Below are 15,911 nucleotides of genomic sequence, written 5' to 3' on the forward strand. Positions count from 1 at the left end.
GGCACCCCGGCTCTGCCCCAGTCCCTGCTCCGCCTCCTCCTGCAGCCCAGCCCCCCCTTCTCCTCCAGCAGCCGCCCCTCCGCCTCGCGCAGCGTTCGGGGCAGCCCGGATCCCGCTGCGTGCAGGCAGCGCGTGGGCAGAACTCGCCCAGGCTGAGGCGCGCACCAGGCGGCGCCGCGGGCAGGGGCAGGACCATACCCCGCTGTGCCTCGCGGCGCCCGCCGGCTGCCCGGGAGAGGGGGCGGGGCCGGGCCGGGCCGGGCCGGGCCTAGGCTCCTCCCCCTGCCACTCACGCTCTCCTCCCTCCCCCTGGAGTGTTATAACGCGCCGGGCTTCCGCGTCCCGTGGTTCCCGTCAGGTGGTTGCGTTCCCGAGCCGGGGCGGGGCGGGGCGGGGCGGAAGGTGCCTAGCGGCGGAAAGAAGTTGGGCAAGAAGAAAGTTGGCCACGAGCTGCCCGCGCGTAGGCAGGGCCGAGCGTCCCGGCTCCCTTCGCCAGGCCTCCGCGTCGCCGAGGGCGGCGGCTGGCAGCTCCCCGGGGAGCAGCAGGTTGCGGCGGGCTGCGCCGGGCACGGGGGAGGCGGTGAGAATGGCTGGTGGAGAAGGCGGGGGCGCCAGGGTGCCCGAGTGCCGGGAGCATCTCTTCAAGGTGCTAGTGATCGGGGAGCTGGGCGTGGGCAAAACCAGCATCATCAAGCGGTACGTGCACCAGCTCTTCTCGCAGCACTACCGGGCCACCATCGGGGTGGACTTCGCCCTCAAAGTCATCCACTGGGACAGCAAGACCCTGGTGAGGCTGCAGCTCTGGGACATCGCAGGTAAGAGCACGAGGGAAGCTGCCCGGACTTGAAGAGTGAGCCCGTTTAGTCTCTCCCCGAGCTCTCCTGCGCCCCTTCAGGCGCTGTTGCTTTGAGTTGCACAAGACAGTAATAAACTAGGCAGGAAGATACGCAGCTAAGCCTGTCTTCTCCGGGCACCTCTGGGATGAGATCATGCTTGTCTCGGCCTTAATAGAGACACAAACTTACTTGGCCTACTCCGGCTTTACATTCGTCTACATCTTCACTCGGCCCTCTTGCCCTGGCCATGCTGGGCTTCCATTTTTCCTCTGGGCTCAGAACAGTAACAAAGCTTTTCACTTGCTTTTTGAAGACGTGAGAAAGAGGGCATCGTATCCTGCCAGGCTATTATTGCATTCATTTATTGTAATTAGGACACATCTAATATGTCTCCATGTTTTTGCTTTGGCCATAATCACTTGGGGGCTTAACAGCTGACTTCAAAAGACAGTGGTAGTCTTGCTAACCACCTGATTTCGGGGAACACAAAACTGTTTATGTTCTGATTTATTCGAGCATTTCAGTAGCGTGGTAACTGTAAAGCTCATTCAATCTTACCATACTTGTGACCGTCATTCTAAAATAGCTTTAAAATAAATAGCTGTAGCTCACAAAAGCTTATGCTCAAATAAATTCGTTTGTCTCTAAGGTGTCACAAGTCCTCCTTTTTTTTTTAAAATAAATGTAGCCTATTCCCAGTTAGTGCTGGTACATAGAGAGAGCCCCCTGAGGGACTTAAAGTAACTCGAGCTTCACTACATGCTTAAGTTTAGAGGAAGCATCTCTAGACTGTAGTATTCAGGTCTGCCTTGTTAACTGAAGGGCTAAAGTCAGTCTTCCTGCAACTCCTTGCAAAGCTCCGGGGAGGTGCGGGGGTTGCTTAATGCTTAGTTCGTTCACATTATGGACAATGTAAAAACAAAATGTCTGATTGCAATACTCATCTGTCTGGAAAAATGTATAGGGGTTTGGTTTTTTTGAGTTCTCCAGAAATAAAAGCCTGCTGCTGACAAACCTTGTTCACAGCCTGCAATTACATACAGAGGAAAGGAATGTTGTGTGAGTCAAACTTCATGCTGCACTTGGGGCACATCTGGCTTAGAGAATTAACCCAGAGTCTGTCACTCTGTCAACTCACCTTATGCTGAGGCATTAAACAGCCCACAGTGTGTAAAATCACACTTTCCTCTGCTTTGTTTAGACTATGGGATGGATTAAAGGTGCAGACACCTCTCTAACCTGACATTTCTTTTTTCACTTAGTTAATATCTAGCCCTTAGTGTCTAGCCACACATCTGCTTTCTTTTCCCTTTCTCATCACCTTGTTTCAGGTGTCTTTCTAGGTGTGAGACTTTGGACTTTAATTCAGGTGTCAATGCTCAGTGTTATGTGCTTGCCATATGAAGGATGGCTTTTAACATCGCGCTTACTGGGATAGCCTCATGACTTTCCCACTGAACTTTGAGGGCCCATGAGAATCCAGCATAAGTCAGCAAAACACAAACGATACAGTGCACGGTACTCTACCTGTGTAGCAAACAACGTCACTACCAGTCACAATTTCCATACAGTTTATGGTACCGAGATTGATCTTAAAAACAGAATGTGGATTCTCCAAACAACAAAATCCTACACGTTAATGCAATATGTAGGAAGTGGTTTTCATATACCTCTTTGAAGCTGTTACCCTATAGAGTAGTATGGATTATCCTAAATGGTGTTTTTTGGAGATTATTTACACAATAGAGTTTTGAGACATTTTCTACAGCAATACATCAAATTCAAAACGGCTGAAGTTGTGATACAGTTTATTGCCTTCTGCCACTAACTCTTGATGGAAATGTGACATTCTTAATGCACAAAAATAGAAATGAGAGTCATAAAAACTATACCCCCTTCACCTTTCTCCCCTACACAACTAGTGTGTGATTTTTAGCACTGCATATGAATGTCTGACTTCTGCAACTGAATTCACACTGATATGAGAACACTGAACTAGGATTCATTTTGGATTCAGTAGAACTGTTCTGACTTATATCAAATATTTATGGAGAAGAAACTTTATTGAAGTTGCTGTATGGCCTCTTGGAATACTAAGTTTTGTAGTTTAACTATAAAAGTGAATACTAAACAAGTGATCAAGCAGAATTCAAAGTAAATGAATTGTAATAAATACACTCTCATGTAGTATATGAGAATTAGGGTGATGGAGGAAACAATTCCAGTGTCAAATACTGTTTGACAGTGTCAGCTGTTGTTCACTTACAATAAACTACCTAGGGTAAAACTTTCAAAAGTGCTTAACTGCCTTTCAGTGGGCATTAGGCTTCTAAATCATGTGGGGATTCTTGAAAATATTACCCTTAAATGTCTCAGTGTTTTCTTAAAATGGAGAAATATAACAAAGCCATTTCCGGGATCTCAGCCTCTTGAGCCATCCGGTCTTTTTAGCTTATTAATAAATATGGAGCCTTTTCATGCTATGTCAGGTTTTATCCAGCTAAAGTCAATAGCGACTAAAAGTTGCCCACTTAGCTGTGAAATAAGTTGTTGGTTCCAGTAATATTGGACTGATGTCAGTGTAACAATTGATACTATGTTGGTAGAGGCCAAAGGCTGAATGGCCATGGAGAGTGGATATATTTGCAAAGAACTTGATGCCCTTGTGTTTTGGACTTTGTCTGGAGAATTGATCAGGTGGCTGTCTTGCTACTAACTTTTGCAGGTGATTGGCAGTCGTTAGCAATGCGTATTCCAAGGGTGGGATAAGGTAGACTGGAAGAATGGTGAGAGAGCTTGTACTGTTGCCGCCCATGGATTAAAGAATAAAATGTTATTCATAAAATGAATTCCTGTACTATGTCCCTTTTTTTTAAAAGGGGGTGGGCTACTCTATTGTGAGTATGTCACAGCCGTCTTCTCTCACCAGTTGCCATAATTCAGCCCCATCTTTATTTTCAAGATGAAGATGAAATTGGTGTCTTTCAGTATCGGATGGATCCCATGTTTTAGTGGCTTTTAACCTATGACTTGTGTTGCCCAATCCCAAGAGGTGCCAGCTCTTGTATGGTGGGTATAAATTAAGCTTGTGCTTGTTCCTGGACTCCATTCTGCTGGAACCAGTTTACTCAAGCACTTCCAGCTGGCCAGAAAAGCTGCACAAATTGACTCCCATAGGTCTCCCCACACCTCATTTAAGCACTGCAGTAACACTCAAAAATCCTTTCAGTTAGTATTTGCAAGCTTATTGCTAGTAGCTGGCTATGTGGTTTTAGAATGACAGTTAACACTGCGTTAACAAGTTTATGCTGAAATTTGTTCTGCAAACATCCAGTATTTAGCAATAAATCTGTTTGGCCTTAACATGTAACTGGGGCCGTTAGAAGGTTCAAATGGAAAATAGCGAACATGAGAAGTTGGAATAACTTTTAGTAACAAACTTACTTAAAATAACTTTATTACTTGGGTTCTCTTAATAAAGCCTGTCCCTTTACTAAAGGGTGTGACACTGACTATCAGTGAACATGTGATAACCAATAAATAGGTGGTGCTAGAGGAAATGACTATCTTCCAGCCCTGCACAGCTGGATGTAAATAATTGGGGCTGTATGTGGATGAAGGCTAAACACTTTAGGCATGGTTTAAAAAGGAAAAAGCTCACAGTGGTGAACACCGTTTCATGAGTCAAATGTAACCTTAGTTTTGTTTTTAGTTTTTTTAAAAAAAAAAAATGGAAACTCTGAACTAATACAGATGTGTTTTAAAACTCCTCTGAGCATAAGCTTATCCTTAATCCTATTGAGCTTTGGGGCCTAACAGGAAAAGTGCTGTGCAGTACGATCTAGCTAGACTCTGTAGCATACCTCATGGAAGAAAGAGGCTTTCCTCCTGGAGTTAAGTGAAGGAAAGACTAAAGTGAGGGTTCCACTCTCCACTCAGTATTCACATAATGCATTACTATTACTGTTATGGGGGCATCTCTTTGACTGCGCTAGTCCATTATGGGTTCTGATTGCGTTGTCACTGGATAATGACTGGTGAGGTAGTGGAATGTCCGCAGAATTTAGTCATGTCTCTGAGAGAGGCTAGACCTGATTAAAAGTGGCACCCTTTCTTTCAATGCAGTGAGTTGCTGAAGTGATTTGGTACCAGTTCACATGTCCTAGTGGGAATTCTCTTCCACCCCCACTTTTGAAATTCCCTAGTATAGAGATTGTAGGAGTGTTGGGGGGGACTTGTTGTAGGGGCAAAGGTAACATAAGCTAGTTTAGTGGAATGGTAATTGGGTGATATACTAAAGCACCAGAATCTCTTGTATACATGCCTGTGTACTGAATTTAAAATAGGCTAGGCTGCCGTCTTTTTTGAGGAGCAGTGGTCTTAGTCGTGGCAAGGGTGGGAAGTCAGATAGTCCTGTCACTGTATCTTTCAGGAGGAGCTGAGCAGTAATTAGTTGCATGCTGGTACAGGAAACAAAATTCATAAGATAAGTCTAGAATGACATTTAGAAAAGGAGTACTTGTGGCACCTTAGAGACGAACAAATGCACACTGTAATGAGTGATGGTAACCCCCATTGTTTCATGTTCTCTGTGTCTATAAATCTCCCTACTGTATTTTCCATGGCATGCATCCGATGAAGTGAGCTGTAGCTCACGAAAGCTTATGCTCAAATAAATTTGTTCGTCTCTAAGGTGCCACAAGTACTCCTTTTCTTTTTGCGGATACAGACTAACACGGCTGCTACTCTGAAACCTGTTTAGAAGAGACTTAACTTTAGCCATCCTATATTAGCAGAATGCTATAGTGCCTTTGCCTCACTTGGTACCTGATATACCTTGCAGAAAAGGTATTGGAACCAATTTGGTTGAACTCCTGTAAAATGAGGGAGGAAATAATAGGTAAAAAATACAGAAGTGTTGATTCATTCTGGTGTGACATAAGAACATAACATAAGAATGGCCATACTGGGTCAGACCAAAGGTCCATCCAGCCCAGTATCCTGTCTGCCGACAGCGGCCAATGCTGGTGCCCCAGAGGGAGTGAACCTAACAGGTAATGATCAAGTGATCTCTCTCCTGCCATCCATCTCCACCCTCTGACAAGCGGAGGCTAGGGAACCATTCCTTACCCATCCTGGCTAATAGCCATTAATGGATTTCACTGGATAAATTCATGGAGGTTCTATTTTTAAACCCTGTTATATTCCTAGCCTTCACAACCTCCTCAGGCAAGGAGTTCCACAGGTTGACTGTGTGCTGAGTGAAGAACTACTTCCTTTCTTTTGTTTTAAACCTGCTGCCCGTTAATTTCATTTGGTGTGCTTTCACACTGCAGAAGAAAAGGCTGTTTAATTATAATTAAGGATTTTTTCCAAGTCTGAATTTCAATACAAAGTGAGGGATCTCTTCTTGGGTAACATACGTTGTATGCTATTTGAACCAAGAGGTAGAAGGCTGTGCTGCAAATGTGGCTATATCTAGAAATCAATTTCTTGATTTAAAAATCCCTGAAGGAGCAAACTTTAATGAGACATCTAAAGACTTAAAAATAAATAAACACCCTATCTTGCTTTCTGCCTAGATATCACCATGGTGATGAAGATATGTGGTTCTATAAAATGGGAGAAGATAAATCTGGTTATTCCTTTCTTTATAACAGTTAATGCAAATGACCTAATCCTGCTCGTATTATTAGTCTGTATGTTTGTATTCACATGAGAGCTCTAGGGTGAAAGAAGTAGTGGGCTCAGAGAGCAATTGATTTTGCTCTATTCCAGAGTCATTAATGTCAATGCCAGACTGAAGTAAGAGTGCTATTAAAGCTTCAACAATTAAATTACTTCATTATTTTTTGGCAGAAAATCACCCCCCCCCCTTTTTTTTAAGGGCTTTCATCGTGGTAAGGAAGAATAGCTCTAAATTTTTTAGATCACTAGGTTGATTACCTAAAATTGCATGGAAATTGCATGACACAAGTAAAGAGCTGGAAATGCATGATGTAAGGATTCTATATTCTTGCACACTATTTGAGTTCTAACATGCTCAATTTTGCTCATAACCCCACTAACTCCAAGACTTGCGTACAGTGTAAACTCTGAACTGCTATATCTTTCTATCTGGAGATCTCCGAGCACCTAGCTATGAGTTAGGGGAGTGGAGTATATCCCAATTTAAAAGGTGCAGGAAACTGACAAAGGTGAAGTAACTTGCCCCAGAGCTGAGCGTCAGTGTAAGAGCTGCATAAAGTGGAGTGGACAGATTTACAGAGGCACTTGAAGATGCAGATGGACGCCTACTGGAGTTTACAAAAGGTCTCAAGTGAGTTAGGTGCCTAACTCCCATTGACTTCCCGGCCCCATGGGAGCCAGGGAAGGAGGTGCAGGAGGAAAGGACTATCCTGGACACTGATTCACAGTTGCATCTGATGAAGTGAGCTGTAGCTCACGAAAGCTTATGCTCAAATAAATTGGTTAGTCTCTAAGGTGCCACAAGTACTCCTTTTCTTTTTGCAAATACAGACTAACACGGCTGCTACTCTGAAACAGTGGAATATGTGCGGGGAGGAAATATTACAGTAAGTTCAGTTGAGGGGTTTCCTATCTTCCTCTGTATTGGAAGACAGAATGAAAGTCCCAATTTTGGGGGGGGTTGACTGGGGGGCAGTCCCTAAGGGAGAGCACAAACCTTGCATTTGCTACTCCCTTCTCAGTTTTGTTGTTGAAAACAGATCCCTCTCATCTGGTGCAGTAGATTGCTTGAGAGTTAATGAGTTCACTCTCAGCAGCTAGTTTGGCTTGCTGTATCTTTAGGCTGTTGGGTTTTATTGCAGTAGAGCATAAAAGCTCTTGATAGTGAATTAAACACAGGTTCCTACATAAAAGGCTTATGTGTGTCTAAGCTGTGTGTAAAGAATATATACAATTTAGGCTATTTCTACACTATAGCATACATCAGCGTAAGTTATGTTGCTCAGGGGTTGCCCCCCTGAGTGACCTAAGTTACACCAACATAAGTGCCAGAGTGGACAGTGCTATGTCTGTATGAGGGCTTCTCCCACCCTCACGGAGGTGGCTTTATTCTGCTGACAGAGAGCTCTCCCGTCAGCATAGAGCATCTTCACCAGACTCACTGCAATGGTGCACCTGCATGTGTAGACAAGCCCTTTGTGTCACTAAACCTTTGATTTGTGTGTGTGTTTTTAAAAAAAGTTTTTCAGTTTGGTAACTGGTTTGATTCTTATTTGTAATACGCTCATAATTAAAACTCCCAAGCAGGCGGCATTTAGCTTATTACACAATGCTTTTCTTCAATTATTACGATATCTTGTGCAGTGTACCTTCTAACAGATGCCTGCATTCCAAAACAAGCCTCAAACTCTGCATTGTGTGCACTAAGAATTTCATCACTTCAGAAAATCATGGTTGACTTGAAAATCTGTAGTTCACCTGTGTTGAGTCATTGCCCTTGGAGATATGTGGTGCAGTAATTCAAATGTGTACTAACTTGTTTAACTATTTTTCCACTGGGAATGTCTTTGAGATACAACAAAAAATAGCTTGCTTCAGTTAACTTCGACTCTGGAAAGCATGCATTAATTTCCTGAGAACTAATAGGATGAGACATGCCAAATGTTGGCAATTTTTCATTCTTAATCTCAAATCTAAATTTAGCACATAGTTCTAAAAAGCCCTCATAAGTGGAGGTAACTTACAACTCTGAAAATACTAAGTAATCTCTTCTGTGAAAGATTACTAGCATGCAAAGTACAGTAAAATTATAAACAAAGGAACTTAAATATTTTGCCATAGAGTTCTGTATTTTTAGTGTAAAGAATTGTGGCATCTTACAGTTCTTCAATTTATACTATATTTGGGCTACCCTGCTTGTAATACCATGTGCTCTAAACAAATCACAAGCATTGTGATCCTACAGAATTCAAGGATATAAAATTTAAAAACCAAAACACAACCCTGTTGTCACTTTAAATTTTACTAATTTGGTGTGAAGGAGAAATCACCCCTCTCCCCTATATATATATTATATATATTATAGTTCTAAGGCAGGCAGCATAGCTTTAAAATCAGGTATCCTGTGCATTAGTCGCACTGATTATGCAAGATAGGACTGTTCAGTTTTCTTCTTTTCAATTAACAAATAGATTTATCTTCAGCCAGTAAATGATTTGAGCTCACGTGCATTGCCATATTCACCAAAACCAGTTTTCCTAGCTGGCCTTCAAGAACCATTTGCGGAATCTTGTTGCCATGGCACAACAACTAGGATGAGATCTTCAACTAATGTCCAGTTAAACCAGAAAGAACAGGAGTACTTGTGGCACCTTAGAGACTAACAAATTTATTTGAGCATAAACTTTCGTGGGCTACAGCTCACTTCATCAGATGCATAAATGGAACACATACATACATGAAAAGGTGGAAGTTGCCATACCAACTCTAAGAGGCTAATTAAGATGAGCAATTATCAGCAGGAGAGAAAAAAACTTTTGTAGTGATGATCAAGATGGCCCATTTCAGACAGTTAAGAAGGTGTGAGGATACTTAACATGGGGAAATAGATTCAATTTGTGTAATGACCCAGCCACTCCCAGTCTCTATTCAAGTGCAAGTTAATGGTATCTAGTTTGCAAATTAATTCTAGTTCAGCAGTTCCTCCTTGGAGTCTGTTCTTAAAGGTGGCAGTTTTACAACAGAAAAGCTTCAAGTCTGTTACTGAGTGGCCAGGGAGGTTGAAGTGTTCTCCTACTGGTTTTTGAATGTTATGATTCCTGATCTCAGATTTGTGTCCACTTATTCTTTTGCGTAGAGACTGTCCGGTTTGGCCAATGTACATGGCAGAGGGGCATTGCTGGCACATATCACATTGGTAGATGTGCAGGTGAACGAGCCCCTGGTGGCGTGGCTAATGTGATTAGGTCCTATGATGATGTCACTTGAATAAGTATGTGGACAGAGTTGGCCTCAGGCTTTGTTGCAAGGATAAGTTCCTGGGTTAGTGTTTTCGTTGTGTGGTTGCTGGTAAGTATTTGCTTCAGGTTGGGGAGCTGTCTGTAAGCGAGGACTGGTCTGTCTCCCAAGATCCATGAGAGCGAGGGATTGTCTTTTAGGATAGATTATAGATCTTTGATGCGCTGGAGAGGTTTTATTTGGGTGCTGAAGGTCACGGCTAGTGGCGTTCTGTTTTCTTTGTTGGACCTGACCTGTAGTATGTGACTTCTGGGTACTCTCTGGTTCTGTCAATCTGTTTTTTTTTTTTGTTTTTATTCACTTCAGCAGGTGGGTATTGTAGTTTTAAGAATGCTTGATAAAGATCTTGTAGGTGTGCCTCTGCCTCTGTCTGTCTGAGGGATTGGAGCAAATGTGGTTGTATCGTAGAGCTTGGCTGTAGACAATAGATTGTGTGGTGTGTCCTGGAAGGAAGCTGGAGGCATGTAGGTTTCCGGTATAGGGTGGCGGTTGTGACCATTGATTTATTAGCACAGTAGTGTCCAGGAAATAGACTGCTTGTGTGGATTGGTCCAGGCTGAGGTTGATGGTGGGATGGAAATTGTTGAAATCATGGTGGAATTCCTCAAGGGCTTCTTTTCCATGGGTCCAGATGATGAAGACGTTGTCAATGTAGCACAAGTAGAGTAGGGGCATTAGGGGACGAGAGCTGAGGAAGTGTTGTTCTAAGTCAGCCATAAAAATGTTGGCATACTGTGGGGCCATGCGGGTACTCACAGCAGTGCCACTGATTTGAAGGTATACATTGTCCCCAAATGTGAAATCGTTATGGAGGAGGACCAAGTCACAAAGTTCAGCCACCAGGTTTAACGTGACATTATCGGGGATAGTGTTCTTGACTGCTTGTAGTCTATCTTTTTTGTGTGGAATGTTGGTGTAGAGGGCTTCTACATCCATAGTGGCCAGGATGGTGTTTTCAGGAAGATCACCGATGGATTGTAGTTTCCTCAGGAAGTCAGTGGTATCTCGAAGATAGCTGGGAGTGCTGGTAGCATAGGGCCTGAGGAGAGAGTCCACATAGCCAGACAATCCTGCTGTTAGGGTGCCAGTGCCTGAGACAGTGGGGCACCCAGGATTTCCAGGTTTGGAAATTTCATAATATGATTAGGAAGCCACAAACAGTGCAGCTGCACTAGTACACGCTGCAGATCTTAATTTTGTTTCACAATGCATTGCTTCATGTTTGGAAACGGTCGTTATTCAATGCAGAGGCTTTTAGGCCCTGTGGGATAGGTGATTCTAGAGGCCCAGAATGCATTCTGAATTTGCAAGGTGTGCTGTGTGGACATAACGAAATTGTCCAATCAAAATGTTGCTCTGGATGCTTGAAACTATTCCTAAAATAAGGCTGCAACAAGGATTCCACAATAGTGCTCTCAATTAGTGAGACATCCATTTGCAATACTAAGTGCAAAAGTCAAGCATCTTAAAGTTACACTAGAAGAGGGGGAAAAAAAGCTTCATTACAATACAATGAAACTTAAATAGTGCTTTACAGAGAATAAGCTGTCTGTGTCCCACAGTCTTACTAGTTAGCTTCAGTATAATTGAACCTGATTCCAACTGGCCAAGAATTGCTTTTGTTTATATTAAGTTTATAAATCTCAACCTTCTCCTCTAAAAGCTTAATTTTAAACACCTAGCTAAAACTAGCTTAAAGGGACATTAAGTTGGTGCTGACTTACTATCTGCCAAAATGTCAGCTTATTATTCTCTCCCCCCCCCCCCCCCCAAAAAAAAAGACAAAGTAGGAGCTTTAAGCATACTACTGACATTCAGAACTGCCAGTGAATTTGCAGCTAATGACAAATTTTAAGTTATGTCCTGTTGGTACTAACTGATCAAAACCCTTCTATATCAGAAGTCTTAGCTGAATTCTAGAATAAATATTAACTATTTGTCATCTTGTCTGCAAATCTTGGTCAAGACTTAAACTCAGATTTGTTAAACAGACCACTAAAGGTCTGTTTCATTAGGGTATGAATAGATGTAACTTGAAATGTGTTTCTACATGGATACAGTTCACTTAGGTTAAGTTGTGTACAATGATTTTATTCTCTTTAAACTGCTCAGTTTCTTTCCCTGCATCTCCCTAGAAAGGGCATCTTCATGGTATGTGTTGGTTTGGCCTCCAAAAACTACAATTTCCAGACCACAAATGTTCTTGTTGATGTCCACCTTGCCTGTTCTCTCTTTCACCATCCTCTTCCCCCCCGCCCCCGCCCCTTCATGCATGACCCGAGTGCTGTTCAGGTAGAGAGAGAATGAACTTCGGTTGTCACCAATACTCCTCTATCACATGGCACTTCCAAGGGTTGAACGTACCATGTAGGCAGTGTTCTGCCAACCCAGTGAGTAAAAGTGATGCGGAATTAGAGAGTGAAGACTGATCCCATGTTGGAGACGCATACTTAATCGACTCCTCTAAAATCATAAGTACTTTAGGAGGCAGCATGCATGAAGGAAGCTATACAAAATAGCTGTAGTAAAAACCCTGCTCTCTTACGGGGGTGTTCAAATCACTCCTTTGAATTGTAGCTGATCTTTTTGGAGTGAATGGCTTCTCTTCCCCCCCCCCCCCCCCGGATGTCTTTATACTAACCTTTTTCAAAGAAATTTATTAATCTTGTGTCTGCATGTGGCATGGCAATGTAAGAAGGAAGTGGCTTACAGAAAAGGTATTCTGAATCTCTTGCTCTTAGTCATAAAAGCACAGGCATGAATCCCCTAAATCCATGAAGCTCTGACTGCTCACAACTCTGTACAACAGCTACCAAATGTGACCTGTATTGCTTTACTGCATGAAGTAACAATTCTTGTTTTAACTAATTAAGGTTTCTGCCTCCAGAGAGAGCAGTAGAACTAAGGTTGCACCAGCATAAATTCCATAACATGTAGTAGTCTGTTTATTTTTCAAGTGTTGTCTCATGTGGCTTTGGAAGGCTCACTTTATGTATCCTGTCTCTAAAGTGAATAGAGAAGATGACAGCAGGGCTTTAAGGAGAAGTACCCACACCAGAAATTTGATGCAGGGCATTGCAGAAAGTCTTGAACACTTAGTATATTTAGGCAGCCAATTGGGGGTGTAGATCTTTTGACTGAAGAGTAGCTATTGAGCTTTAGGCCTCTTGCATTTTAGTCAATATTTGTAAATATTTCTGATGTTCCTGTTTTGAATTTTACTGCTCTACAATCCAGTATGACTTTATAAACAAAAGCATTTTCCTTTATTTTGGAGTTGTTGGATAATACTGGCATACAGTACAATCTTTGTTATGCAAGTTAGGCTGAGCAAAGTTGTGCTTCCAATCTCTGGAGCATATGAGTAGGGCCCTACCAAATTCATGGTCAATGTCTTGGTCATAGGATTTCAAAAATCATAAATTTAATGATTTCAGTTACTTAAATCTGAAACGTCACAGTGTTGTAATTGTAGGGGTTCTGACCCAAAAGGCAGTTTTGCGGGGGCAGGGTCTCAAGGTTATTGTAGGGGGTCACGGTCCTGCTACTCTTACTTCTGTGCTGCTGCTGGTAGCAGTGGTGCCTTCAGAGCTGGGCAGCTGGAGAGCAGAGCTGCTGGTGGGAGCTCAGCTCTGAAGGCAGAGCCGCTGCCAGCAGCAGCACTGAAGTAAGGATCTCATGGCATGGTATTACCACCCTTACTTCTGTGCTGCTGTTGGTGGGGCGCTGCCTTCAGAGCTGGGCACCCGGCCAACAGCCGGCACTCTCTGGCCGCTCAGCTCTGAAGGTAGCACAGAAGTAAGGTGGCAATATTGCAACCCCCCACCCCGCTCCTGCAACTCCCTTTTGGGTCAGGACCCCCAATTTGATAAACACTGGTCTCCCTTGTGAAATCTGTACAGTATAGGGTAAAAGTACAAAAAAGACCAGATATATATAGTGTGTGTGTGTGTATAATGAGTAAAATTGAACGCTTCTTGCCTGGCATTGTTATAGGAGATGTGCAGAATGTAGTGGAAAACATATTAAACAAAACTCCCAACTTTATCAATAGATGATCCATTCTTCTTCTGTCCCAGTGGAAAGGGGGTGGGCAACTCCTAGTCAACTCTCTATACTATATTAAACTTTGGTTCTTTCAACAGAAATATAGCAATATGCTGTCAGTCTAGATTTGAATACTCAAGTTGGATGGGGTGTCTGATCACTGGATAACTGTGGCAAAGTTGAACTCTTCATAACCCTCCAACAATCTTCTCAAGAAACTGCTTCTGGTTAAACTGAACAGCTGTCATTGGCCCACACGAAGGGCTTTCATGCTAGTGCTAGACCCACTTTCTGTAGTATGCATTGTGCAATTTTTTTTTAAACTGACTTTCAGTGACCTCTGCAGATCTCTCGTTGTGACTTGAGCATGCAGGTATACTACCGCCCAACTTGTCAGGTGAGGTGATTGGTGTAAAAATAGTATCAACAGCAAAATAATAGTCAGACTTGCATCACACCAGTTTTTTTATTGTGGGATTTTTATGATGAGACTAGTGTCAACTTCAAAGATTATAGTGATTCAGCAAAAAGATGGAGATTGAGAAACACTTGTGAATGCTTCATCCCACCACACACCCATAAAGCTGTCTCTTGGTTTATTCAATCAAGATTTGTTTTTCTGGATGCCAATCCAGGGAATATGCAAGAATTGGGCAGCGGGCATTATTTGTCTCTCTTTTTGGGGGGAATACTCTGTACTCTAGCTTGAGGGTCTCTTTCATATCCGATTTAATCTTGACTTTGAGTGGTGCAAATAAGGTTTGCAGCAAGTAAATGAAGTTAGTGTTTTAAAAACATAGAAAATAAGTCATAGCCTCTAATACAGCATGATCCAGAAGTAGCACTTTTCACACTCCCACAGCTGACAAAATTTTACATCCATTCATTACTCACTCTTTATTCCTAAACCCATCCTTCTAAACCAAATTTTAATAATATCCATGTCAAAGTCCTTTTATCCAAAGAAATATTAGTTGCAATTTAATCTGTAATCAGCACGCATTTCCAGACCATCTGAATAAGAGGTTACTGCTATGTAACTTGGTATAAGTTTGAGATGCGGTTATTGACTTTGTTGCAGATACTGTGCAATACAATTGTACAACAAATTATGCAAATAGTGTAAGCTTGCTATACACCTTCAAGGTGGTGTTACATGTCTTTAATAATGGATTAATTTGATTCTGCATCTGTCAGCATGGTGTCTGGGTGCATCTTATGGGTTAAATTCAAAAATTCAGGAGCACATACACACAAACTCAAATATCACAAACCTGAACTTTTTTCTGTGAGGATAAATATTGTGGAGAGGGGAGAGGTACAGGCAGTTGATACGCTAATCAGTGGTTCTCAACCAGGGACATCTACCCCTGAGGGTACACGGGTCTTCCAGGGGGTACATCAGCTCCTCTAGATATTGTCTAGTTTTACAACAGGCTACATAAAAAGGACTAGCAAAGTCATTATAAACTAAAATTTTATACGGACAAGGACTTGTTTATACTGCTCCTATATACGATACACTGAAATGTAAGTACAAGATTTATATTCCAATTGATATTTTTACCATATAATTATAAAATAAAATACCATATAATATAAAAAATGTATGGTACTAAATGAGAAAGTAATAGTGTGCTGATACATTTTTGTATTTCTGTCTGATTTTTTTGTAAGCAAGTAGCTTTTAAGTGAGGTGAACCTTGGGGGTACGCAAGACAAATCAGACTCCTGAAAGGGGGATACAGTAGTCTGGAAAGGTTGAGAGCCACTGTGCAATATATCCAGGGTCTCAAACTGCAGTCAGAGTTAACTGGGATCTAGATTAACTCTGGGAATGAATTGGAAGTGTTTTAGTGCTTTAAATGGAATGTACTTAAGTACTCTGGAGCAGGGTCACTCTCTTACTGTTCTATAAAACACCATGCAAGTAAAAAATACTGTACAGGTGTTGCATGCTTTGCTGGTCTGCCCTGTGCTGCTCAAAAGGCAGGAAACCGCATTCCTTACTATGGCTCCGGGGTTGGCCTTCAAGGAAAAACA

General features: G+C 42.4%; 1 protein-coding gene across 1 annotated transcript in view; it reads left to right on the forward strand.

Moving 5' to 3' along the window:
* The first annotated feature begins 335 nt into the window (after positions 1-335).
* The window catches only part of RAB32 (RAB32, member RAS oncogene family), a 59,863-nt gene continuing 44,287 nt past the window's right edge, over positions 336-15,911 (forward strand). The window contains exon 1 of the mRNA XM_074946981.1: positions 336-815. Within this exon, the coding sequence (XP_074803082.1) occupies positions 587-815 (229 nt within the window). The 5' untranslated portion in view covers positions 336-586. The remainder of the gene's footprint in view (positions 816-15,911) is intronic.

Source organism: Natator depressus, chromosome 3, assembly GCF_965152275.1.
Source record: "Natator depressus isolate rNatDep1 chromosome 3, rNatDep2.hap1, whole genome shotgun sequence".
Lineage (NCBI taxonomy): Eukaryota > Metazoa > Chordata > Testudines > Cheloniidae > Natator > Natator depressus.